Genomic DNA, 25,968 nt, shown 5'->3' with positions numbered 1-25,968 from the left:
TAAAGAAGTCCACTGAACGTCCTACTCCTTGGCTGTCCACCACCCCTCTCCTGCAACACACACATCCTTATTCTTGTTTGTACGTTCTAAAGCTGTCCCCAGTAATGCTTTCTGGCTCTCCCAAATACATACTCATCCCAAAGTTATATCTAGTCACATCATCCAGGGGCAATCCAATGAAGCCATTTATTTTCCAAGTTCATTACCAAGCCTCTAGGTAATGTTTACTCTTCTGTTTTGGTCTTTATCTACTTCAGGTGTGCAGTCCCTGGACTCAGTGATTAAAATTGACTTCTCCCACAAAACTGATATCTAATGGAAAGAACTAAAATAGTAAGCTGCAATAAAAATTAAGTTGATCCAAAAGAAGAAAAGAGGAAGAAATGTCCAAGCCAGCACCATAAATTGTTGGCATGTCCAGAACATAAATCATACCCTACCAGAAGGGGGTTGTAAATGGAATTAATAGGATTAGTGACTCTCATTCTATCATCCACTCATGTAATGGTTAAATGTGTTTCTTGGCTATCCTATCTGGCTATCCCAGATTCTGTCCTCTGACTGGATTGCCTTTGTCTGGTGGGCTTTAAGACCATGCCTGGTAAGGGGAACATTTAGAAGATATCCCTGACACTCCTGCAGAGGCTGTGGGCTTAGCAATCCCTTCCCAGGTGAGGTGGACCTGGAGAGACTGAGATTCACTGTGTTGGTTTGAGTTAGTCACAGTTCATGTGTCCCTGGCTTATCATTTCTCTGCAACTTCATTCAGTAGAACTTTTCTTGGCCATCAGTTTCATCTTTTGAGAATTCTTGTTAGATTAGTCTCTGAGTCCTTAGGTCTGCTAGACACAGTAGAAGGACGTTGGGGAGCCCTGCTGTCCATTATTCCTGTGTCAGCTGCTGCTAGAGACCAATAGACTCTTCCCTAAAATGCCCCAGCCCCCATAAGACACCTATCCCTCACTGTCTGAATCTATACAGTTACTGAATTCAGGTGAGATCCAAATGTATTTGGTCCTGGAGTTTCAGATAGCACGTAGCAGTGTTCAGATCAGCGGGGGGATGTCTGTCTATGTAAAAGCCTCTCAGGTGATTGCCCCACCTGCAGACAGTTACATACGTCTGGAATGCTTCCAGTCTGGAAGCATGGACAAGTGAGAGCCAAGGTCTTTTAGGAAACTATGATGAGGAGATGTTTTACCAAGGAAAAGCCATTAGGGGGAGCCTGTGTGTCCCACTTTGGGGTTCTTTCCATGGGGGATGGGGGGGGGTACTCTAGGTCAAAAGGCCTTCCCAGGTGCCAAAACCCTAGAAGCCTGTGAATTTAGGAGTGCAACTCAGATGGGCAGAGTCCCCAGAGCAAACAGGGGGGCCATGTTCAGGTATCCATGGCCTGACAGCTCAGCCACATTACATTGGCCCTGTCTGTACATCCTGCTTTTCACAAGAAAAGGGTAACAGTGAAAAAAAAAAAATGTCTAGCTCTTACACAACAAGGAGCACTGCATGCCTATCATGTTACATTATTTTTTTTTAAAGATTTTATTTTTTTAATTTTTATTTATTTATAATAGTCACAGAGAGAGAGAGAGAGAGAGAGAGGCAGAGACACAGGCAGAGGGAGAAGCAGGCTCCATGCACCGGGAGCCCGACGTGGGATTCGATCCCGGGTCTTCAGGATCACGCCCTGGGCCAAAGGCAGGCGCCAAACCGCTGCGCCACCCAGGGATCCCATGTTACATTATTTTATTAGTGCTTTTTATTCCATCCTCCTAACTGCTTGATGCTTTTTCTTTTTTCTTTTTTTTTTTTTTTAAGCCTGTGCTTTACAAAATTTCATGTCCAATTTGTGTCCTTTTTTTAAAAAAAATACAGAATTTAATCAAAATAGATTTTGGGCCTGAGGTGACTAAAATATTGGAATTCTCCCCCCCCCCCCCATTTCATCTAGGATAGGGTATTATGTTGTTAAATATTAAAATATATTCTAAAGCATTGAAAATTATGAAGTGTCATATTGGAGGAGGAAGTGACAAATCAAAGGAGCAAAATAGAAATACAAGAACAACCCAAACATATGTAATAATTATATGAAAAGGAGATTTAAATCAGAGCTAACCACTATAAAAATAAGTTAGATCTCCATCTCATACTTTATAATAAATTTCACATTAATATGTAATATAAAAATAATTTAACATTTTAGAAGACAGTAGGGGTGTTTTCTAAGTTATGTCTGCACGCAAAAGTAGAAACCATAAAAGATATAATTCCATCAAATAAAACATTCAAACATTCTTTATGTCATAGAACCTTAGAAACAGTTAAAAGACCACATAAATAACAAAGGGTCATACTGAATACATGACAAGCTCCTAAATCAATAAGAATATAGTGAATAACCTAATAGAAAACGGGCTGAGGACATCAGTGCCAGAGAAGAAATGCAAATCCCTCCTTATGGTATATTAAAGGCACAAAGATTACGTTCTATTTCTCTCTGCACTTTGTTGTCCTTTCTTTTCATGTAGTCAGATACTCTTCTGTCCTAGTTGTATCTTTATAATATGGTTTTAGGGATCCCTGGGTGGCACAGCTGTTTGGCGCCTGCCTTTGGCCCAGGGCATGATCCTGGAGACCCTGGATCGAATCCCACATCAGGCTCCCAGTGCATGGAGCCTGCTTCTCCCTCTGCCTATGTCTCTGCCTCTCTCTCTCTCTCTCTCTCTCTCTCTCTCTCTCTCTCTGTGACTATCATATATAAATAAAAATAAATTTTAAAAAATTATAATATGGTTTTAAATTAGGTAGGCAGATACTCTACTCTTGTTTGGGTTTTTTTTTCAAAGTTTTCTCCAAGTCCATGTCTATCCCTGCAAATAATCTTTTCTTTATTTTTCTCAAGTTCTTTAACATTCTTGGGATTTAAATTGAAATGACATCAAACCTAACACTTGTTTGGGGAACAACTGACAGGAGCATAGTATTTCTCTCCATGCATTGTGATGGAGCTTATAACAACTCCCCCCCCACCCCCATTGTAATTATTTACTCAGACCAAGAAAAGCATTCACATTGATTGTCTCTTTGTTTGGCAACTTTGTAATATCCTTCCCCCCCCCCCACCCCCGTTGTGTTTTTGTTTCTTTTTTTATTGAAGTTTAGTTGTTTAAAACAATTCTTTCATCATGTTATTTCCCTGTTCAAGCATCCCTCCTGCCAGGCTTTCCCCATCTGTTTCTCAAATTCTTTTCCAGCTTCCTCTGCACAGAGACCTCCTTCAGGCTGGCTGGTTTTTTGCCCCCTTGGTCAAACCTCTCAGCTTTTCCCTACATTGCTACTTCTGTCTCCAGGCCCTCCTGCCTGCCCCCCCCCCCCCCCCCCCCCCCCCCCCCCCCCCCGCTCCCATCTCTCCAGGTAGTACCAGCTCCAGGCCCATTGTTCTTGACAAAGGAACCACTTTCTCCCCTGGATCCATAGCATGTATTGTTTCTCCACTCAGCAGTATACTACTTTATGGCATTTGTTCTGTTATTTTATTTTGTTAGCTTCTTGCAGGCAACAATTCTGTCTCCTATTTCTTTATATCCTCTGCTGTGCTGTTCCCTACCCATGGCTGTGGAGCAATTAAAATGTGGTTTATTCAGTTAAGACACTATAACTGCAAAATACACTGGGTTTCAAAGACTCAGTACTAAAGAATGGATTTTTTTTTTTTAAGATTTTATTTATTCATGAGAGACACAGAAAGAGAGGCAGAGAAACAGGCAGAGGGAGAATCAGGCTCCCTGTGGGGAGCCCAATGCGGGGACTCGATCCTGAGACCCCGGGGTCACGCCCTGAGCTGAAGGCAGATGCTCAACGGGGCCGGAGCATCTGCCCAGGCATTCCTGAATAAATTTTTTATATTGATCAAATGTTGAAAGGATAATATTTTGGATATATTTGAATAAAGCATGTTATTAAAATTAATTTCACCTGTTTCTTTTGCTTCTTTTCACAAGGCCCCTAGAAATTTTTCAGCTGTGGCTCCCATTATGCTTCTGTTGGACAGTACTGGTCTGGAGTGCCCAGCAAAATGACTCTTCCTATAAAAGGTGCTCCCAAATTGGTGGTGGTTTGAAATGAATGAGAAGAGGCAGCTGGCCTGTTCCATTCCATTTAAGGATTTTTCTCTTAGTCCTGCCTCCTTTTTCTTGGTAAGGAGTAGCGGTACTATAAATGTGTATCCCTACTAATTAGGACCCAAATCTAGGAAACATAAATTAATTAAAGAAACTCACCTGAGGAGCACCTGGGTGGCCCAGTGGGTTAAGCGTCTGCCTTTGGCTCAGGTCATGATCTCAGGGTCCTGGGATGGAGCCCCGCTTTTGGCTCCTTGCTCAGCAGGGAGTCTGCTTCCCCCTCTCCCTCTGTGTTCCTCAGTGCTCCCTCTCTGTGCTTGTGCTCGTGCTCTCTCTCTCTCAAGTAAATAAAATCTTAAGAAAAAAGAAACCCATCCAAATGTGAGATAAATGCCTCTCCAAAGTGCAATCTTCTGACTTTGTGAAATGTAAGATCTAATTTCAGAGAGACACCAAGAGGTCTTAAGGTCTTACACGTTTGAATAATAAGAATTTTTAGGAACACCTTAACTGGTTAACCTCATCTAAATTTAACATTCTCACCATTAAATGGTAAAATAAATCTTTGTTTCAAAACTAAAACTTGAAGATTAAAAACAAGTATGTCCTGCAGAAAACCAAATCAATAAGAGGATAAGCATTGGAAAGGGCAAAAAAAAAAAAAAAAAAAATTGTTAAATGGATATTTATGGCCAAAATAATAGCAAACTCATAGGTTAGAGAAAGTTACCCTTCACAGTCCTGCCCATGGGGTTTCGGAAACCAATGGCTTCTTTCTTCCTCTCTGTCTCTTCCCTATTCTTCTTACCTCTCCTCCTCTTAGGTTCCTCTCCTTTCTTCCATCCCTTTCTTTAAAAAAAAAAAAAAAATCAATTTCCTGCCTTTTTGTATCTTGCTCTCCTAAGTTCTTATAATGCTATATTAAAGTGCATTTAAATTAAAGCACATTGCTCATTTACTTCTTTAATTCACTCAGAATATATCTTTGAATATAGTTTGACATAGAGATCTAAAATTATTTTTACAGGCAGTTAACCAGAGTGCTATTTATTGAGCACATCATTGTTTTCTTGATTTATATTGGCAATAATAATAATTATTGAGAGCTTAGTATTGCCAAGGCAGTGTTTTGAGAGCTCTATGTTTAAAGTCCAGATTGTCTGTCTTTTTCTTTCAGTAATCTCTGTACCCAACACGGGGTTCAAACTCCCGTTCCCCACATCAAGAGTGACATGCTCTTCTGACTGAGCCCGCCAGGCAGCCCCTCATTGTGCTTCTTGAATAAAGAGGCACATGTTTAGACATTTTAAATGAATTCATTAATTTATGATCCTTCCTTTCATTAAGCCATTTAAGAAATACACAATAAATTGCTTCTCCACTTGGGTACCAATTTTTTTTTCTTTCTCTGAAAGTTGAGAATCTCTCATAAAAACAAGTGCTCTGCCTTCTACTTTGAGACTGGTGGAGGAGTTATGGAGACCAAGAAGTTCCACTTTTCCATTTCTCATCAGGGATGTTACTTATAGGTGTCTTTCAGGTTGCAGAAAAGATGGAAAAAAGGACATGTGCACTCTGCCCCAAAGACATCGAGTATAGTGTCCTATACTTTGCACAATCAGAGAATATAGCTGCTCATGAAAATTGTTTGGTAAGTTACTTGAAAACTCATGAGTCCTTTTAGAGAAGGACATACCCAAATAGATAAAAATTGCTTTGCAGACAATGATGAGTTGGCCATGATTTAGGCTTTTAAGTGGGGATTTGGGGAGCATATTTTTCTAACTTTTTAAACTGTTTCAGATCTTACCATCTTATTCCATTTTAGCTTTATTTATAACTGATCAAACACAATTATGATGAACTGATCAAACACAATTATGATGAAACACAATTATCTTCTTTGAAGATATCTTAATGAGATATTTCAAATATAACCAGTACCTCTAGACATTGCACCCAGATTTGTAAAAGTATACTGTATTTGCTTTAGCTTGAGTTTTTTTTTAAAGAAATAAAACACAGATAGTTAAGGATTCTCTAATTCTCTCTGTTCCCCTTCCACGATCCCTCTTGAAATATAATTGCCATCACCGATGTGCTGTTTCTTAATATCTTATTATGTTCTTACCATGCATATTTACGTGCGTTATGATACTGTTTTATATGTTCTTGGTCTTTGTATAATTTCAATCAAGTTCTGTGACTGTTGAGATTTATCCATGTGATAAATTTAACTCCTACATCTTTCATTTTAAATGTTACAGAATTCCATTTTGCGACTGTCACTACTAAACTATTGTCATCTGAATGAGCATTTTTAGGTTTCTATACCTTTTTTCATATAACTAACCAGCAGTCATGAACATCTTTGTATAGGTCTCCTGATTCATGGGAGAATTTCTCAGGTATAGGGCACATCGCTAAAACCAGAATTGCTGGACACAGGGAGCGTTTTGCACCTCACTGCATGTGCCAAATTGCTCTCCAAAAAGATCGCAGCAAGTATGACTGATGCACTGTTTCAGAATTTGTTTCTCTCCTTAATGTACATAATACGATGAAATTTTAATTTTTTTCCTCCAATGAATGTATGTGAAATAAAATGGTCTCTTGCTTGCATTTGCAATTCCTTAGATCATTAGGGCGATTGTACCTCATTTGGCTGTGCTTTTGCACAGTTGTTTCTTGCTTCTGTGACTTGTGTTTGTAGACTGCATTTTGTCTTTGAGATCCTGATTTTGCTTACATGTATTTATGTATATAAATTGATTCTAATGCTTTATTACGTATGTTGGCTTTTCATTTATGGTGTTTCCTGTCAGAGACTTATAATGTACTTAAATTTGTCATTATTTTCCTTTATAATTTGTAGGATTTTTTTTCCCTTAAGAAATTCTTTCCTTTACTGAGGTTCTATCTTTTTTCCCAAAAATTTTAAAATTTGGCATTCTCATTTAGTTTATTAATCCAACAGGAATTTATTTAGACTACTCTGTAAAGTAGGGACCTCTTTTTTTTTTTCTTATGAGTAACCACTTTTCCCAGCATTATTTATAGACTAATCAGTTCTTTTCTCATTGACTTATAGTGATAATAATGGTAACTCCCATTATTATTTAGTGTTTGCCAGGTGTAAGGTACTGTTCTGGGAGCTTAACCTGCATTAAACTGTTAATCCTTACAGCAACCCTAAGAGGTAGGTATCGTTACTATGCCCAAGCTAAAGATGAAACAACTGAGGCACAGAGAAGTTAAATCACTTGCCCATGGTCACACAGCTCTAAGTGATGGAGTCAGGATTCTTACCCAGGCTGTCTGTCTCCTTCTGGAACTCGCTGTTAATCCGGTGTGCTAACAATATAACATTTGTGCACAGATCTGTTTCTGGCTCTATTCTCTTCCATTGATCACTTTGTCTATCCCGGAGCTGTTATAACATTGTCTTAATCACTGTGATTTTATGATAAGCTATAGCTATTTTTTGGTGCTTTGAATTTTAGGATCAGTTCACAAGTTTTCACACAAATTTCTATTGGAATTTTAACTGGAATTCCAGTGAATTTTTAGGTGAAATTGGGGCGGGGGGGGAATGATATGAGTGCTTCTATGCATCAACAGAGTCTGTCTCCAGCAATTCATATCTTTTATGGATTTCAGGAATGTTCAGTAATTTTTTTTCCATAGAGGTCTAGAACTTTGAATTAATAAGCTTTTTCTTGGGTTGTTTTGTTGTTGTTGTTGTTGTTGTTGGTTTATTTGTTTCATCACCTTTTCCTAATATATATATTTTTAACTGAAGTATAAAAACAATTGTAGTTGACACACAATGTTACATGGGTCAGGTATAGACATATCAAGTAATTCTATTACTCTGTAAGTTGTGCTATGCTCACCATCCAGGTCACTGTCTGTCACCATACAGTGCAGTTACAATACCTACAATACCACTGGCTGTATTCCCTACGCTGTGGCTAACTCATCCCATGACTGGAAGCTTATACCGCCCATTCCCCTTCACCCATTTTTTTTTTTTTAAGATTTTATTTATTTATTCATGAGAGACGGTGGGGGGAGGGTGCAGAGACACAGGCAGAGGGAGAAACAGGCTCCATGCAGGGAGCCCAATGTGGGACTCGATCCCTGGTCTCCAGGATCACGCCCTGGGCCAAAGGCAGAGCTTAACCACTGAGCCACCCAGGCTGCCCCCCTTCACCCTTTTTGCCCATACCCTCCCACCCTCCTCTCTGGCAACCACCAGTTTATTGTCTGTTTCTTCCTTTTTTTTTTTTTTTTGCTCATTTATTTTTAGTTTCCTCATATAAGTGAAACCATATGGTATTTGTCTTCCTCTGTCATTTCACTTAGCATGATTCCCTCCAGGTCCATCCATGTTGTTGCAAATGGCAAGATATCATTTTTTTATGACTGAGTAATATTCCATTTTATATTTTTATAAATATTTTATAATATTATATTATATTTTTAATATATACTATATATATTACACACACACACCACCTTCTTTTTTCTATTCATCTACCAATGGATACTTGGATTGCTTCCATATCTTGGCTCATATAAATAATGCTGCAGTAAACACAGTGAGTGTCACAGGGTAGTGTATCTTTTTGAATCAATGTGGTTTTTTTTTTTTAAGATATTATTTATTTATTCATGAGAGACCCAGAGAGAGGCAGAGACACGGGCAGAGGGAGAAGCAGGCTCCATGCAGGAAGCCCAATGCGGAACTCGATCCCGGGACTCCAGGATCACACCCTGAGCCGAAGGCAGAGCTTAACCACTGAGCCACCCAGGCGTCCCAGAATCAGTGTTTTCATTTTCTTTGGGCAAATACCCAGTGGTGGAATTACTGAATCCTATGGTATTTCTATTTTTAGTTGTTTGAGGAAACTTGATAGTGTTTTCCACAGTAGCTTAGCAATTTACATTCCCCCCAGCAGTGCATGCGAGTTCCTTTTTCTCCACATCCTCACCAACACTTATTTCTCGCCTTTTGGATACCAGCCATGCTCACAGGTGTGAGGTGACATCTCATTGTGGTTTTGATTTACTTTTCTCTGATGTTAAGTGATGCTGAGCATCTTTTCATGTGTCTGTTGGCCATCTGTACATCTTCTTTGGAAAAATATTTTTTCAGGTCTTCTGCCCATTTTTAATCAGATTATTTGTTTTTTTTAGTGTTGAGTCACAGGAGTTCTGTATCTGTTTGGGATATTAATCCCTTATCAGGTATATCATTTGCAGATATCCTCTGCTAGTCAGCAGGTTGCCTTTTCATTTTATTGATGGTTTCCTTTGCTGTGCGAAAGCTTTATTTTGGTGTGGTCCCAATAATGTATTTTTACTTTTGTTTCCCTTGTCTGAGGAGATAGATCTAGAAAAATGTTATGGCTGACGTCTAAGAGGTTACTGCCTATGTTTTCTTCTGGAAGTTTTATGGTTTCAGGTCTCACATTTAGGACTTTAATCCATTTTAAGTTCATTTTTGTGTATGATATAAGAAAGTGGTCCAGTTTCATCCTTTTGCATGTGTGTGTTGTTTTCCAACACCATTTATTTATTTATTTATTTATTTATTTATTTATTTATTTATTTATATTTTTATTCATGATTGACAGAGAAAGGGCGGGGGGGAGGCAGAGGGAGAAGCAGGCCCCATGCAGGGAGCTGGACATGGGACTCGATCCTGGGTCTCCAGGATCACGCCCTGGACTGAAGGCGGCGCTAAACCGCTGAGCCACCTGGGCTGCCCTCCAGCACCATTTATTGAAGAGACTGTCTTTTCCCCCATTGTATATTTTTGTCTCCTTTGTTGAAGATTAGTTGGCCATACAATCATGGGTTTATTTTTGGAGTTTCTGTTCTGTTCCATTGATCTATATGTCTGTTTTTGTGCCAGTACCAGACTGTTTTATTACAGCTTTATAGTGTATCCTTAAATCTGAGGTTGTGATACTTCTAGCTTTGTTCTTCTTTCTCAAGACTACTTTGGCTATTTGGGGTCTTTTGTGGTTCCATACAAATTTTAGTATTATTTGTTCTAGTTCTCTGAAGACTGCTATTGGCATTTTGATAGAGATTGCATTGAATCTGCAGATAGCTTTGTGATTGCATTGTGTAATGTTGACATTCAGTTCAGAGAGAGGCTGGATTCTTTTGGTTTCAGGTAACACATAGAAACTTGAGCCAACGTAAACATAAAAGTGGATTTTTAATCAGACTGCAGGGGCATTTCATGGCTCCTGAAGGCAGGCATGCAGGCAGGTCTAAGAACAGTAGCTAGGAAGCCATCAGGGACCCATCTTGTCCTCCCTGGCCTTCGTTTCCATATTCCTCTCTGTATACTGGCTTGCTCTCTACTTTGTGGCTCAGAGTCTATTCCACTCCCTCAGGAGAGGGAGTCCAGTTGATTCAGCTTTGGGTCAGGGACCCAACCAGGTCCAGTTAACCACTGGGGGTCAGGGTTATGCAGTATAAAATATGTCTGGGAATCGGGGCCACTTCCAAAGAAAAGCAGGGTGGCTTGTGATCTGCTTACATACCCCAGAAGGTGGTCACTGTTATACCCCCAATCCATCTTCCACTCCTGGTAAGTACCTCATGATACCATTTTCTGATTTGTAGCTTTCAGCGGTACTTTGTACATACTCTGAATTTTTTCTTTTCCCAATCCGTAGCTATATTCTTCAGCACTTGTGGAATGTGAGGATCATGATCCACGTAATCAAGATAGAAATTTTGATGTGGAATCAGTAAAAAAAGAAATCCACAGAGGGAGGAAGTTGGTAAGTATAAATGATTTTATTACTCCTACAAGTTGAACAGATCTTGAAGGGGATGTTTCCAAAAGGAGGTCGATTTGATTGGTAAACCAGGGATAGAAACACATCTTGGGGAGCTGAAATACATAGGACCTGTACTGGAAACTTAGATTCAAATGAACATTTACTATTTTAAAATAAACTACAACACGCTTCGCCAGCAAAGTAGATATGAGTTAGAATGCTTTTGGCTGTGAGTAAAAGGAACCCCCAACTCAAACTGGTTTTAATGAAAAGGGTGCTTATTTTCTCACTTAGCCAGGGGGAAAACTGGCTTCAGAGTCAGTTGATTTAGTGACTTAATGGTGTCCCCAGGAGCCCATCATCCTTCCTATCATCCTGTCCACATCAGTTGGTTCTCTTGTGCTCACACGGTGGTCACAGGCAACAACTGCAGTGTCAGTCTTTCTTGTTCCTGTCTGGCAAGAGAAAGAGTCCATTTCCCAGGCATGGAATAAGAGCCTTTCTGAAAACTTTTGCACATAATTAATCAGGATCAGTCACCTTGGCCCTGGGTTGGCTCCCCTTGGGAAGACAGAGTATAGAGCAGTTACCCCATTGGTTCTGTTACAGTAGCCTTCCTCTATGAAAAGCCCTTCATTGCGATGCCCAGGTGGCTCAGCGGTTGAGCCTCTGCCTTTGGCCCAGGGCGTGATCCTGGAGTCCCAGGATCGAGTCCCACGTCAGGCTCCCTGCATGGAGCCTGCTTCTCCCTCTGCCTGTGTCTCTGCCTCTCTCTGTGTCTCTGTGTCTTTCATGAATAAATAAATAAAATCTTTTAAAAAAAAAAACAAAAAAAAACACCATAGTGCAGGTGGGGCCCAGGAAGCCTTCCTGGTTGGAGAGGAGTGAGGGTAAAGAAGATGGGGAAGGAGGAACTCCAGCAAAAGGGAGTAGGATGTGCAGAAGTTTGGAGGGCAGGAGAGACATGCCATGTTCCTAAAACTATAGGCATATGACTGTGGCAATCTCCTGACTGCACGGAATTCCACAGGATACCCCAGAATGCATGAAAGCATGCTCTCATTAGATCATGAGTCAACTTTTATTTTTCACTGTAACAACTAAAGCTGCGGACCTCTTGCACACGTCCTGTGTGCTTGTTTGAACACTGCCATAAGCCCATTGCTAGGAGTGCAGCGGCTGAGTCAAAGGCAGTTCCCCTAATAATACTGAAATACGCTAGTAAGCTGTCGCCCAGGAAGGCTGTGCCACTTCATACTTCTGTGGATGAAGGAATGCTTTTCCCAGCCCTTGGCGGAAACGATGTCACAAATCTTGTTACTGTGTGCCTTCTCTCATGGCTCGGGAGGGTGAACATTCTCCTCGGGCACCTGCCTCCCTCCCGGCGCACCCAGCCCCCACGGTTCCTCTGTGCTGCCTTTGCCCGTCAGTGGCCCCACCTCACAGCCACAGCCCAGCACCACCATCGCCGTCCTGCAGACACCCTGGGCTCCCTGTCCCCACCGTCCATGCGCACGTCTCCTTACTCACCCAGTAAACCAATCCTCCCTGCCACCACCCTGCCCCGGGGCAATGCACCTGTCTGTTGTCTGAGTCCTACTGGCACTTTCACAGTCGAACTACTGTACAAAGCCCCACAAATGCGTTGACTGATCTTAGATTCATGGCCACAAACCTCAACAGGAATCTCCACATGTCACCCTCCACCGTCTACATTTACTGTTGCATATCCTCTCATCTCTTTTTTAAAACATCTCCTGACCTCAACTGTCCATCCCCAAGTTGATGACTGTGCCTTATTTTTTTTATAGACTTCTTTTAGAGCAGTTTTAGGTTCACAGAACACTTGAGGGGAAAGTACAAAGATTCCCATGTACTTCCTGCACCCACACGTTCATGGCCACCTTTTTATCAACCTCCCCCACCAGAGTGGTGCCTTGTCACAACTAACGAACCTACATTGGCACGTCGTCGGAACACCCACACTCTGTGGTTTACATCAGGGTTCATCTCAGTGCCTGTCTTTGTGATTTTTACTGAGAAATGGAAGCCATTAGCCAGGAAGTCCTACCATCCAAACCACTGCCCATCCACCTCTGTTCCTAGACTCTGGGGCCTACCTGTTGTCAAAGTCAACCCTCCACTTAGACTTTGGGGGTTTTTTTGTTTTGTTTTTTTATTTATTCATGAAAGACAGAGAGAGAGCGGGGGGGGGGGGGGGTGGGCGGGGGGAGAGAGGTGGGACCTGGAATCCCGTCCCCTATCAGGCTCCCTGCTCAACAGGGAGCCTGCTTCTCCTCCCCCTGCTCATTCTCCTGCTTGTGCTCTCTCCCTGTCAAATAAGTCAAATCTTTTAAAAAAAGAAACCAACTAGATGGCCAGATTTACTTGGCTGGATTTTGTTTTGTTTTGTTTTTAAGATTTTATTTTATTTATTCCTGAGGCAGAGACACAGGCAGAGGGAGAAGCAGACTCCATGCAGGGAGCCCAATGTGGGACTCGATCCAGGGTATCCAGGATCACGCCCTGGACTGAAGGTGGCGCTAAACCACTGAGCCACCGGGGCTGCCCTCCACTGATGACTTTGAAGTCATCACCTGCCCGTCCTTAAGGACTAGCCTCTTACATTTTTCCCTTTACCCCATTCACCTCCCTATGCCGCCCTCTCCCAGGTTAGGTCCTCCAGCATATATCATCTGAAACCCTCCTTCGTACACAGAAAGCCCGTCCATTACAATGTCACTTTTGTCTTTAGCTGACCTTTCATCAGTATTTATCACACAGTTGTCCGTGCCCTGCACTTTTTTTAAAAATTATTTACTTTTAAAGATTTTATCTATCTATCTATCTATCTATCTATCTATCTATCTATCTATCTATCTATCACAGAAAGAGAGAGCACAAGTGGCCCGAGAGGCAGGGAGAAGGGAGAAGCAGAGTCCCTGCAGGGTGGGGAGCCTGACATGGGGCTGGATCCTGGGACCCTGGGTTGTGGCCTGAGCCGAAGGCAGGCGCTTAAGCAACTCAGCCCCCAGCACTTTCTTCCTTTGATTCACTGCACACACTGCTGGTGTGTCTTACCTTTCTGGTTGCTTCTTCCCAGGCACCTTGGCTTATTTTTCCTTGTCTGCTGAATCTCCCAAGTGTGCAGTCCCCGGAGTCTCCCAGGCTCCTTCCTCCACCTGAACCTCTTTCCTGTGTGACCTCTTCTATTTCCCATGGCTTCAATTCCATACTTATTCCTCCCGCTGTGATAACCAACCTGACAGATGTATGTCAATACCTACTAGTGTCTCGTATTAAATTGGCCAAAGAACACAGTTCCAGCCCCTGCACCCACGTACTCCATCCAAACGCTTCCCTCCTCACCTCAGTGAACCGCCCACCGTTCATCCATCGTCATCTTCTCGTCAAGCTCCCAGCCCAGCATCCGCTCAGTGCTCCCCTGCAGGCCCCCAGCTTCCGTCACTAACCCACGGCAGTAAAGGACGGTTGCTCACGTCACCCAGGCGTGTTCTTTCTGCACTCTCTCCGGCTCATCCTCACCATCACCCATTCTCCACACAGCCACAGTAGTGTCTTTAAAATACCCATCTTGGGGCATCTGGGTGGCTCAGCTAGTTGAGCATCTGACTCTTCATTTCATCCCAGGCCGTGTTGTCAGGGTTGTGAGACTGGGCTGCACGCCAGGCTCTGCTCTCCACACTCTGCACTGAGTCTGCTTGGGCTTCTTTCCCTCTCCCTCCATCCTTGCCCCTCCCCCAGCTCATTCTCTCTTTCAGATGAATAAAATCTTTTTTAAAAAATAAAATATCGATCACTTCATGTTCCTGTTGTACCAAGACAAAACCCCCAACTCCTTACCCTGGTTTGTAACCCTTACAGGACCCAGCCCTTACTTACCCCTGGGTTGTAACCTCTGACTCTCCCCTGAAGCACATCTCTTCTCAGGCATCAGCCCACCTTCCCGTCTTCCCAGTCAGCTTGCCAATGAATGGGAAGCTCACTCTTGCCATAGGAACATAGAACCTTCGGCCTAGAATATCCTTCCCCCTGCTTTTTGTTGTTGTTGTTGCCTACTGGGAGCTCTGGTTATTATTCAAATCTAAACTTCTCCATCACCTCCTGAGAGGCTTTTATGGATCCCCAATCTGAAGTTGGGACCCAGTGAGTGTCACCTCACCTTAATTCTTACAAGGCATGTATCATCACTGTCTTTTAAAAAAGGTAATTCATGTATTTTTATTAGCTTGTTCTTTGCACTAAGCATTTGGTAAACGTTGACATCTGTAGGCTTAGTGTTGCTATAATTACTGGAGTTAGGTATTTATTTACTTTGTTGTTGTCGTTAAAATTAAACGTATGTTCATTAAGAGGTATCATTAAAGAAAGAGAAGACACAAACCCCAGGTTGTACAGACATTTACCACACATGTATTATCACTGTGTTCTTGAGTTTGCTTTATGTGATCATGGTCTCTCTCCATTTGAATGTTCACTCCACAAGGGCGAGTGCCTTGTCCCCCCAGGACACTGCCCGCCGCATCATGCTTACTCGGTAGTCTTCAAGTGAATCAAATTTTATTAACCATTTGTATTTCTTCTGTGGTTTGCATCTTCCCATTTTTCTCTGCATTTATCCATCTTAAACCTTTATCAACTACGCAGCAAACATTTTTCTTTTTCTGTTGATGTGGTTGACATACAATATTAATTTCAGGAATCCCAACACAATGACTTGACATTTATGTACATTATGAAATGACTACAATAAGCCTGATTACCATCTGTCACCAAATTCTGGTATTATTGACTATATTCTCTGCATTCTATCCCTGTGCTTTACTTTTTTAAGAACTAAAAGTTTGTACCTCTTAATCCCCTTCACCTACTCCACCTACCACCACTTTATGCTTTGTATTTATGAGTCTGTTTCTGTTTTCAGACATTTTCATTGTTTTTCTGGTAGCTGTCACCATAAAAATGGAAGTTTAAATTTTTTTATGTAGTCAGAGCATCAGTCTTTTTCTCTGTGGCTTCTGAGTTTCCTTCCTTGCTTAGCTTTCCTGACTTTAACTTTATACATTTTTACTAACTTTAAAACTTTTTCTCATAGTTCACATCTTAATCCATGTGAAATTTGAGAATACAGTGTGAGGTAGGGATACAACTAACTTTATTTTTTTTCTACACATAATGCCAGGTGGCCTCCAAATTAAATGATCATTCTTTGTGCTCTGATTTGAAATCCCACTTTTAGCATAATCTAATTTCTTACCCATGTTTGAATTGTCTTTACTTGTATGGTTGCCTGTGCTGACTTTGGGATATTGTTTGAGCTACTTCCTGTTCTGCAAGGTGGTTTCATCGAGCTTCCCCTTCAGTCAGAGCATGATGTAAATCAAATCACTTTGGGCATGGCTTGGACTCCCCTAAACCAGTTAGATTTCTGTGGCCACACACCGTCCTAGCCATCTCCACACCACCTTCATACGTAAAATACCAGATCAATTGGCGAATATATAGAAGCGAGAAAGCAAATAAACTGAACTTAAGGGGCGCCTGGGGGCTCAGCAGTTGAGCATCTGCCTTCATCTGCTCAGGGCATGATCTTGGTGTTCTGGGATCGAGTCCGCATTGGGCTCCCCATAGGGAGCCTGCTTCTCCCTCTGCCTGTGTCTCTGTCTCTCGTGGATAAACAAAATCTTTAAAAAAATAATAATAAATTGAACTTAAAAAAATTTGCTACTCAGGGTTTTGTTTTTTAATCTTAAATTCCTGGCCCTACTACATAGACTCCAGAGAGGTTTCGCTTAATCTCACGCTGCCCTCAGTAGAAACTATAAGACCTGAAAGGCAGGGTTATTTGGGTTATTTGCAGGGAGGGATCTGAGTCTAGGAGAGGGGAGGGCCGGGTGGACCACACAGCTCAGTGGCACCATCAGCAACCACCCTCACCGTGAGCCCCAGTGTCCCTAATAGGACCCCTTGCCTACAGCAGGATAAATCTCTTTTTAGTTATCTCCTGTAAAAAGGTTTGGGGTTTTGTATTTTTTTGAAGCAAGAAGGGTTTTCTGCTTTTAATCAGATCATTACAGGTCAGTGCCAACCTAGCAGTTTACTAAGAGAGGTTTTGCTGAAATTTCAAAATGAGCAGCAGGATGTGGCTGTGCTTAAAAATAACACTTGATGTCTGTATGTTTTAACAAAGATCATGAAAAGCAGGTGTTTACTTTCGTAAAATTCATTCTTCTGTAGACATGTGCTTTCTGTAATCGGAGGGGAGCTACCGTGGGATGTGACGTAAAAGCCTGTAACAGGAGTTACCACTTCTTCTGTGCCAAGAACGACCATGCGGTTCTACAGACTGATGGATTGCGAGGAATATATAAGTATGTATAATGGAACAGTTTTATTTTTTTTTTTAAGATTTTATTTATTCCTGAAAGACCCAGAAAGAGGCAGAGACACAGGCAGAGGGAGAAGAAGCAGGCTCCATGCAGGGAGCCCCATGCGGCACTCGATCCCAGGATCCTGGGATCACAATCTGAGCCAAAGGCAGTCGCTCAACTGACTGAGCCACCAGGAATCCCTATACCATACTTTTTATATTTGCTTTGCTCAGAAGCTCGTGGGTTATAAAATTTTCATTTTTTATTTTTTTACCTTCCCAAGGAGCTCATTTTATTAAGACTTCCACGATGACCTCAAACACCCACTCGACACACTATTAGCAGAGCTATGAACAAAAAGGAGTCAAATTTCTGCTACATCTCCAAGTTTGCAAAAATACTGATCTGTATAATCAGGAGAACCAATTAATAGAGACCCAATGAAACAATCATTTTTGTCATTACCAGGTATCAGGTGAACATCTATGCATTTTTAAATTTACTTAAACATTCATTTGTGAAAAAAACAAACAAATAAAAAAAAACATTCATTTGTGAAGAGTGCCCATGACAGACAAGATACCTTGCTAGGTGCGGTAAGAATATAGAGGAACAGACATGGACTGAATCTCAGGGAACCTGTCACCATGTGGAAGGACCAGAAAGACCGGGACTAATAGAAGCACATGGCATAATGGGAGCAGGAGGGGATTCACACACAACCGGCTTCGTCTTGAGTTGATAACTGTTGAACTGGGTGATGGGTCGGGAGCCTCCACTTTTGCGTCTGAAATGTTCCATAATTTAAAAAAAAAAAAAGTAAGTGCCTGGCAAACAGAAGTGCTCAGATCCTGGAATCCAAAAGATTGAGGAGATTAATTTTGCTCAGGTCAGGGGATGGGTTGCCAGGAAGACTGCACGTGAGAGGTGGAAACTGGTGTGTGTGTGTGTGTGTGTGTGTGTGTGTAAGACAGAAAGCATTCCTGCATTCCCACAGGCAAGAGGGACTGTGCCTCCTGGGGGTCAGCACCGTAAGGAAAGCCAGGGGCACGTAGCTGGGCCTGAGGAGGACAAAAGCTCTGCAGAGTTCACTGTCTCCGGTTCTCCTCCTTGGCCTGCGCTGCGTCCTTCTGTTCCAGGGCACTGATCTATCCTGGATTCACGCGGTTCAGCTCTACAGTCCAGGGAGATGCCTGCTGAGTCAGAAAACGAGCTTCCCCCGAAATCCATGCACGCAGTTGTGTGCCGTTGTTGAAAGTCAGCAGGACTTTGTGCAGCCAGGTGAAAACCCGGCCTAGAGCTGGGTCCTGAGCTCTCCCTACATGACCGCTTGCTCCCTCAGGGCCCACAGGCCTCTGCGGGGGGGCCCCCGGGGCAGCGAGAGGGGCAGGCACTTCGCGGTGTTGACAGCATTTTCCTTGGGCAGATATCTAGGGTGAAGCCATCAGGAGAAACAGGCTAGTTCCTTTTTAAATCATAAGAACATAGGTGTGGTATTTTAAAAGTCTAAGTAAGGGGATCCCTGGGTGGCTTAGCGGTTTAGCACCTGCCTTTTGCCCAGGGCATGATCCTGGAGTCCCGGGATCGAGTCCTGCGTCGGGCTCCCTGCGTGGAGCCTGCTTCTCCCTCTGCCTGTATCTCTGCCTCTCTCTCTGTCTATCATGAATGAATAAATAAATCTTAAAGAAATAAATAAAAGTCTAAGTAAAAGATGTTTAACAGTTCTTTGAAATTGCCTGTTTTCAGAGTGTTCTGCCAACAACATGCTCCAGGGAGCAGTGCTAACGGTAAGTCTCCAAGGTTTAGTCCTGAGGGTCCAGAGCTGGGCACATGCATAGGACTGACACGGGAGAGTCTGACTTACCAGCCTCACTGACCTAAGTACAGAGTTTCAAGTCACATTCTTACATGCTTAGAAAATTGCTGGTTTCTCTATGCCGTGTGACGGACGCATTTTTCTTCCTTGCACACTAGACCTACTCCCAGGAAACTCTCTGTCTGCTGCCTTCCATCCCCAGGACAATCCGAGGACCAAACGAGGACGTGGTAAAAAGCTTTGCCTTGTGACTGCCTCTCTTCTAAAAGAGTATCAGGATTTCCAGTGCACAGAAACTGATAAATTGCTACACGTTCCCTGAATGTTTCCTAAGAACGCATGGCTAGCTCTTAGGTTCTGATTAAGGGAGACTGGGCCCTGCTACCGGGGGTTACGGGATGGACCGTCCCCCACGAGTGGCCTCTGCTTACTGCCTGAACCGCAGTGTCTTACCAGCACTGAATCTGGAAGGCTCACGGGGCCGGGAATCAGGACCTCTCTGGAAAAGGCTTAGCTCCGTATCAGGCCAACTGCAGTCTTAGTGGTAAATAGCACTCTCTAAACGATATTGTTACCCTCATTTTTTTAGTACTCTTTTATCAGGGATGACTGTAAAAACATAGCTTCAATCAGTATTTATTGATAGGGAAAGGTAACAATAATGTAATAGGGATTTTTTTTTAATTAAAAATTTTTTTTTCTTTTTTGGAGCATGCACACAAGCAGGGGTGGGGGTACAAGGGGAGGGAGAGAATCTCGAGCAGGCTCCACACCCAGCAAGGAGCCCTGACATATGGCTGGGTCTCATGACCCTGAGCTCACAACCTGAACTCAAACCAGGAGTTCGACGCTCAACCAACTGAGCCACCAAGGTGCCCCAGCTTTTTAAATTAAAAAAAAAAGTTTTTAATGTATTGGTATTAAAAGGCAGATTATGACACTGTTAGGAATCTTCGCCCCAGAAGAAACTATCCGTTTCATTTGAATTCTTCTAAAAATTTCCTGTATATACAAACTGACCTACTACTACATTTTGCTTTCACTCAGAGATCCTTCCGTACGTGTACAAATGGATCTACCTTATTTTTGAAAGGCTGCGTTACATTCCATCTTGTGTGCTGTTCAGTTGCCTGAGTTACAGCTGAACTACTCTCTGCACGATGCACACTTAGGTTATTTCCATTTTTTCCTATCGCACTGAATAGCGGAGTTCACGCTTTTCTCCATTCGTCTGTGGGCCTTTATGTGACTGTACCATTTGGAAAACTATAGATTGCTGGGTCAAGAGTATACACAAGGTGGTTGTGATGACAACCACCGCATCATCTCCCACAGCGGCTGCATCAGCAGCACACCATTACCCCAATCCTTGCAACATTAGACGCTAAACACCATCTTTGCCAGTCTGATAGGTGAAAATTATTGTTTTGCATGTCTTTCCTTAGGAGTAAAATTGAGTGTATTGCCCTATCTTTTAAGCGGTATATTTGTTGTCCTGTGACCCAGCCTGTTTTTCTAATCAACTCGTCCTACAAGGTTCCCTGTTTTCCTAATTTTTCTACTCAACTGTCTTTTTTATATTGACCTAGAAGATTTTTGTATTTTAGAAGCTGGTGCTTTATCATATGTTGCAAACATGTAGTGTAAGTCTGCTGTAAGAGTTTTCTGTTCTATGTAGTCAAAATCGGTCTTTTCCTTTATGGATTCCAGTTTCTACATGACTTCTATTTTCCACTGATTTTTCAGGAGTGAAAAGAAAAAGAGGAAAGAGACCTCTCTCAACAGGCATTCATGCACAGGTAATCTGACTTTATTACAGCTTTCTGGTTATTTACACGGTTTCTTCTTTATTTTAACCATTTAAAGATCATCAGGTGAAATGATAACAGAACCATAATATGATGAATGTAAAAGACAAGCTGGGTATGTCTTGGGTGTGCTAACACGTAGCCTTCAGGAGGCGACAGTCCCGTGGCCTCTGTAACGGGTGTCCTGGTACCAAGTCAGCGCCGTGTGCTTCTGGCCCTAAGAGGGGCAGAGGGGCAGTAGAGCATCCCGACTCAGCCAAGTGCTTCTCAGCTGCACGGCCCACACCTGACCTGCAGAATGCGTGATTTTCAAAAATTTTGTGCATTCCTATTGTATGTAAAGTATATGAAATGTTTTGGGGATTTGAAACTGTTTTTACACAGCTTATATGAGCTAAATTAATATATGCCAGCAACCTTCTCCGCTTGCTGTCTACACAGGAGAAGCCCATTCCTCTCGGTGTTTTGTTATACAAAAATAATGTGACATTTACATGTAAACTACAAACAAATGCGCAGCATGATATTCACCACAGGCAAATGCAACAAAAGACTGTTTTCGCTTTACCCAATATCAAATGCCAACAAAACCGATGTGATCTTGATTTTTCTCTCCCTCTAGCCACCTAATGCGATGACACTGAATAGACTCCTAAAACACATGAAGGATGAGGATGGCAGACACACAGGTTGGCTATAAATTTTGTATTGAATATGACCTTACGATACTCATAAAAATGATAACCCATTGATTTCAAAGTTGGTTCCCCCTTATCCCTGTAGACTTGTAGTAAGTATAAGAATAAAAACCTTTTATCCTAACTATCCACTCTATCCTAAGCCCAGGAGATCAAGGTACTTTAGGTGGGGACAGTCCCTTATCCTTTGGTACCAGGACAGATACACGTCCTGGCCTGGAAGCCAGGGTTCCCTGAGCCCGGAACACGGCGATGACCCACCCCCAGGAAGCTGAAGCTAGTAACTCCAGCTTTCTGTCAAGGAAATAGTACATTCCATAATGACACACAGTTACTGTGACAGAAAAAAACGATGGGGGCTCCATTTTAAATCTTTTTTTTTTTTTTATGATAGTTGCACAGAGAGAGAGAGGCAGAGACACAGGCAGAGGGAGAAGCAGGCTCCATGCACCGGGAGCCTGATGTGGGACTCGATCCCAGGTCTCCAGGATCGCGCCCTGGGCCAAAGGCAGGCGCCAAACCGCTGCGCCACCCAGGGATCCCGGGGGCTCCATTTTAGAGAATCCTCTTGATTCAGATACTTAGTCTAGGCCGAGAAGTTTTTATTTTCACTTTCTGTAACATTGTTTCAGCTGGGAAAACACGAGGTATGATGAAATTACAATGAAAAGATAAAGGTGCAGTGTTTGTTTTCCTACGGATTATGTCCATCCACCCACCGCTAGGCACGGTCTGAAGAAGTGACCATAAAGGGATTTATGATAGCCGCCCTAAGACCATTTCTTTCTAAAATGTTTTTTTTCTAATTCTTAGATGCAACTGTGAAGATTGATTTTCTTAAGAAATGTAAGGAAGCAGGGCTTCTTAATGATTTATTTGAAGAAATATTAGACAAACTTCATTTGATTCAGGAAAGACTCATGGGTGACACTGCTTCTGATTCAGGTACTGAAATAGCAACATTCCTACATGTAGAGACTTCTTGCAAACCTACTTATAAAACAAACCAAAAGTACACGTTCTCTTTCTATACAATTTCTTTCATCTTATTCTTTAATACAGTTCACTGTTCCAGGTCTCTAGTCTCTTACGCATCAACAGGATGTGGGTAATTAAGACTCATTAATTCAGTGAAAAGCACCCGGACACCCTCAAAGTTTTGATGTGCTTTGCAGAAGTGCAGAGCTGAGAGTAAACACCAGGAGGGTTAGCACCCACATGCCTGTCCCCTGGCCGCTAACATCTGAGAATGGCATATTCTGTTACAGTTTTGATTTGATTCAGATGCGGTTCCTTATGTCTTTTTTGATAACGTTAACTCACAGTTTACAGGAGAAAAAAGGTCTGATGTTTCCCTTAGTTAAATGGGGCCTTTCCTAAAGAGCTCTTTGGGAAGCTGAAGTTCCATTTGTGTAGGCAGGTGTGTGGCCACTTAGCCTTTGTAGATCCTACGTGACAAGTTTAAGTACAGTTACATTACAAGGAAAAGCCTGACGGTCTATACTGTGGGCAACGAGGTCAAATATATGATCATTTGAAAGGGATGGTTTTCTAGAGGGCAAAACCCAAAAGTGAGAAATTAAGAGCAAACATTTCCAAAAATTCATTCATTATATTCTTATGTTCATTTTTTCTTTACGTTAGACTAAGCACTTCTCAATCTTGAACATGCCCCTCAGAATCCCCAGAGGGCTTGTCAAAGCCTGTGACGGGCCCTGGAGCTTCTGATTGGGTAGAGGTGCCATGCATTTGCATTTCCACCATGGCCCCAGGGACACGGCTGTTCCTGCGGTCTAATGCTGAGGTCGCGCAGTGCCGTGCTGTGACTTTTCCTTATTTGGGGTTTTTCTGTGAGCGGTATCTGCCTGTGTAAATCATTTAAATTAAAACAAAATGTTTTTCTCTCTACAGACTATGAAGAAATCGGGACTTCACTTTTTGACTGTAGGTTGTTTGACGACACATTTGTAAATTTTCAAGCAGGTATGTGAGCAGCATAGTTCACAAGTATTTATTTATACATACTCAAGGGATATAATACTATTCAGGTGATAGAAATCATATTTTAGAAGAATGTTCAGATCCCTCCCTCACACCCGAGGGGACACGGTCATTATCTGGAGGTGGCTGCAAGTGCTGCTTTCGATTTTCCACATGTTCTACATACACATCACACCTTAGTGATCGGAAGAGACTCAATTTTTTGTTTCTACTTTTTTTTAAATGATTGCAAAGTGGGAGGTCGCTGGGCCACACGTTCAGGACTCAGCAGGAGCTTACTGCATGGCTGCTCGCCTTGATTTGATGTGTACAAATTTTAATTCTCCCAATATTCATCTTCAAATCTTACTGGGGGAGGGAGGGCTGGAATTCATGGATTCTAAAGACAATTTTGAAACAGAAGCAAGCCTGGTGGGGCAGAGACTTAAGTGGTTGATATTTTATGGAAAGGTTTTATTGAGTCATCACATTGTTCACCTGAAACCAATATGACACCACCGTATATTAATAATCACCCATTTAGTGAGGAGGTCCTGCCCCCAAGATGCTTTCAGAACGGGCTAAATGTCCACTTAGGGCTGAGTCTGATGTGGCTTCTCTATGCAGCTGCCACACAGCTGGACAGGCTGTGCACTGCACAACCACAGTGCTCTACTGTCCATTCAGATTTTGTATTACATTTATTATCAGGAAAAACGGCCTGTCCTTTAACAGTCTCCTGAGTATATCTGCACACTGCTGAGGGGAGCATCCACATATTTTTTCAAAGCTACTTTTATAGTCTTTTTCTAAAAAGGCTTACTTTGCAGGGGACTTTCATCTGTGAAAAGTTGCGTTTTCACTCCGTGCATAGGTTAGCTAGGAAGATACACATCACAGTGGGGTGTCAGGAGGAGACACTGAGACCCCTAGGGGGCATCCCTACTGACACACACGCTTCTAATTTAATGTTGCTCCGTTCCAACGTTCCACAAAGTTAACTACGGGTATTCTAGAGGAACATTTTATGTATGATTTAATATTGTTCAACTTTGAGGTCTTCAAAAAACCACACTGTCACTGAGTGGCACCATTATTATAAAGCCTAAGGATCTTCTTCCTAAGTTTCCACAATAAAGGCTTTCCCGCTACTGAATAAAACCAAAAGCTTTTATGTAACATCAAAAATTGGCTGCATTTTAATGAAAGATTTGCCTTTATCCTTGATATTCTAACCTCGTGCTGCCTCCACTTACCCTCTCTCAACAACTGGGGGGCAGTGTTGCCTGAAGCTTACACAGTCTCTGCTCTGAGTTCTCAGACATGCAGAGGTGCACTGCCCTAGCCAGAAGAGGCGGCAAGGCATACACGTGCTAGGCTCCTGGCCGAAGGGGCTAGGGAGGTACCCTGTTCGTAAAACTGCAGTCGCGTTTCTTCTTACCGCAGCCATACAGAGAAAGATCCATCGCTGTGAAGAAAGGCAGCAGCAACTGAAGGAAGAGCTCGAGGCACTTCAGGACCTGAACCACATCATGTACTTTACTCACAAAGACAGAGATGCGAGGTCAAGTTCTCTCTCGGTGTCTTCTGTGTCGTCCAAGGATTACCCCTTCCAAAACCAGGAATGAGGCTCGCACCCAAGCAGCTGTGCCCTGAAGACCCGACCTGGGCAAGCCACACATCGTTAGGACGAGGCTGCTCCTGTCTCTCTGGTCCTCAAACTTCAATCCTCCTTAACTCTTGCCTGTTCTTGCTGGTTGACATTTCGTGCCCGCCAGGGTGTTTTTTTTTACCACCTCCCTCTTATTATCATCTCACGTCTGCTCTCCAATAAAATGTTAAGTACACTGGCTCTTACCTCCCATCTCTTCTGCCCTCTGCACTGCACTGAAAATCCTCGGGCAGCTTCGTGCTGGTGCACCGCCGCCCACCCTTCCCCCAACTCCAGTGTCTAAGTTGATTCCAGTAACACACAAGGTGCTCCTGGAAGTAAAGGCTCCCCAGGGCCTTTGCACATCTTGCTGTGAAGCCTTAACTGCTCTTCTCCCTTTCTCTGCCTTTCCTGCTGCAGATCTCATTACACCAGTTCCACCCTCATTCTGTCTGAGTACTTCTTTCTCCTGTCACCACTTCCCAATGTAATCCCCTCGATCTTCCATCAGCTCTCTGAGGGCAAAGCTCACTATTCCTATGTTTAGTTCCCAATACGCTCCCAGCACCTAGCATGCTCAGTACATGTTGAATAAATGCATCAACTGTTCTTATCCTTTGAGACTAGTTCCAGCTCATGATGACAGATCTAATAAATTTGAATATTGAATAAATGATTATTTTTACTTCA

The 25,968-nt window shown here is 42.6% G+C and overlaps 1 protein-coding gene across 4 annotated transcripts in view; it reads left to right on the top strand.

The window, feature by feature from the left end:
* Window positions 1–25,968, top strand: part of SETDB2 (SET domain bifurcated histone lysine methyltransferase 2) — an 83,208-nt gene extending 57,240 nt beyond the window's left edge. For 2 of the 4 annotated variants that reach the window (XM_035704444.2, XM_049099473.1), the window contains 10 exons: window positions 5,654–5,775; window positions 10,826–10,933; window positions 17,192–17,325; window positions 19,072–19,112; window positions 19,300–19,371; window positions 20,888–20,940; window positions 21,572–21,638; window positions 22,461–22,592; window positions 23,559–23,630; window positions 25,074–25,968. In XM_035704444.2, the coding sequence (XP_035560337.1) occupies window positions 5,654–5,775; window positions 10,826–10,933; window positions 17,192–17,325; window positions 19,072–19,112; window positions 19,300–19,371; window positions 20,888–20,940; window positions 21,572–21,638; window positions 22,461–22,592; window positions 23,559–23,630; window positions 25,074–25,255 (983 nt within the window). In that variant the 3' untranslated portion in view covers window positions 25,256–25,968. Of the gene's footprint in view, window positions 1–5,653; window positions 5,776–10,825; window positions 10,934–17,191; window positions 17,326–19,071; window positions 19,113–19,299; window positions 19,372–20,887; window positions 20,941–21,571; window positions 21,639–22,460; window positions 22,593–23,558; window positions 23,631–25,073 lie in introns of those variants that run through there. The other 2 variants (XM_035704442.2, XR_007405046.1) reach the window with 2 other exon arrangements.

The sequence above is a fragment of the Canis lupus genome, chromosome 22 (assembly GCF_003254725.2).
Source record: "Canis lupus dingo isolate Sandy chromosome 22, ASM325472v2, whole genome shotgun sequence".
NCBI classification, from domain to species: domain Eukaryota; kingdom Metazoa; phylum Chordata; class Mammalia; order Carnivora; family Canidae; genus Canis; species Canis lupus.
The sequence above is the reverse complement of the archived record's forward strand: the minus strand, read 5'-3'. Positions and strand labels throughout refer to the sequence as shown.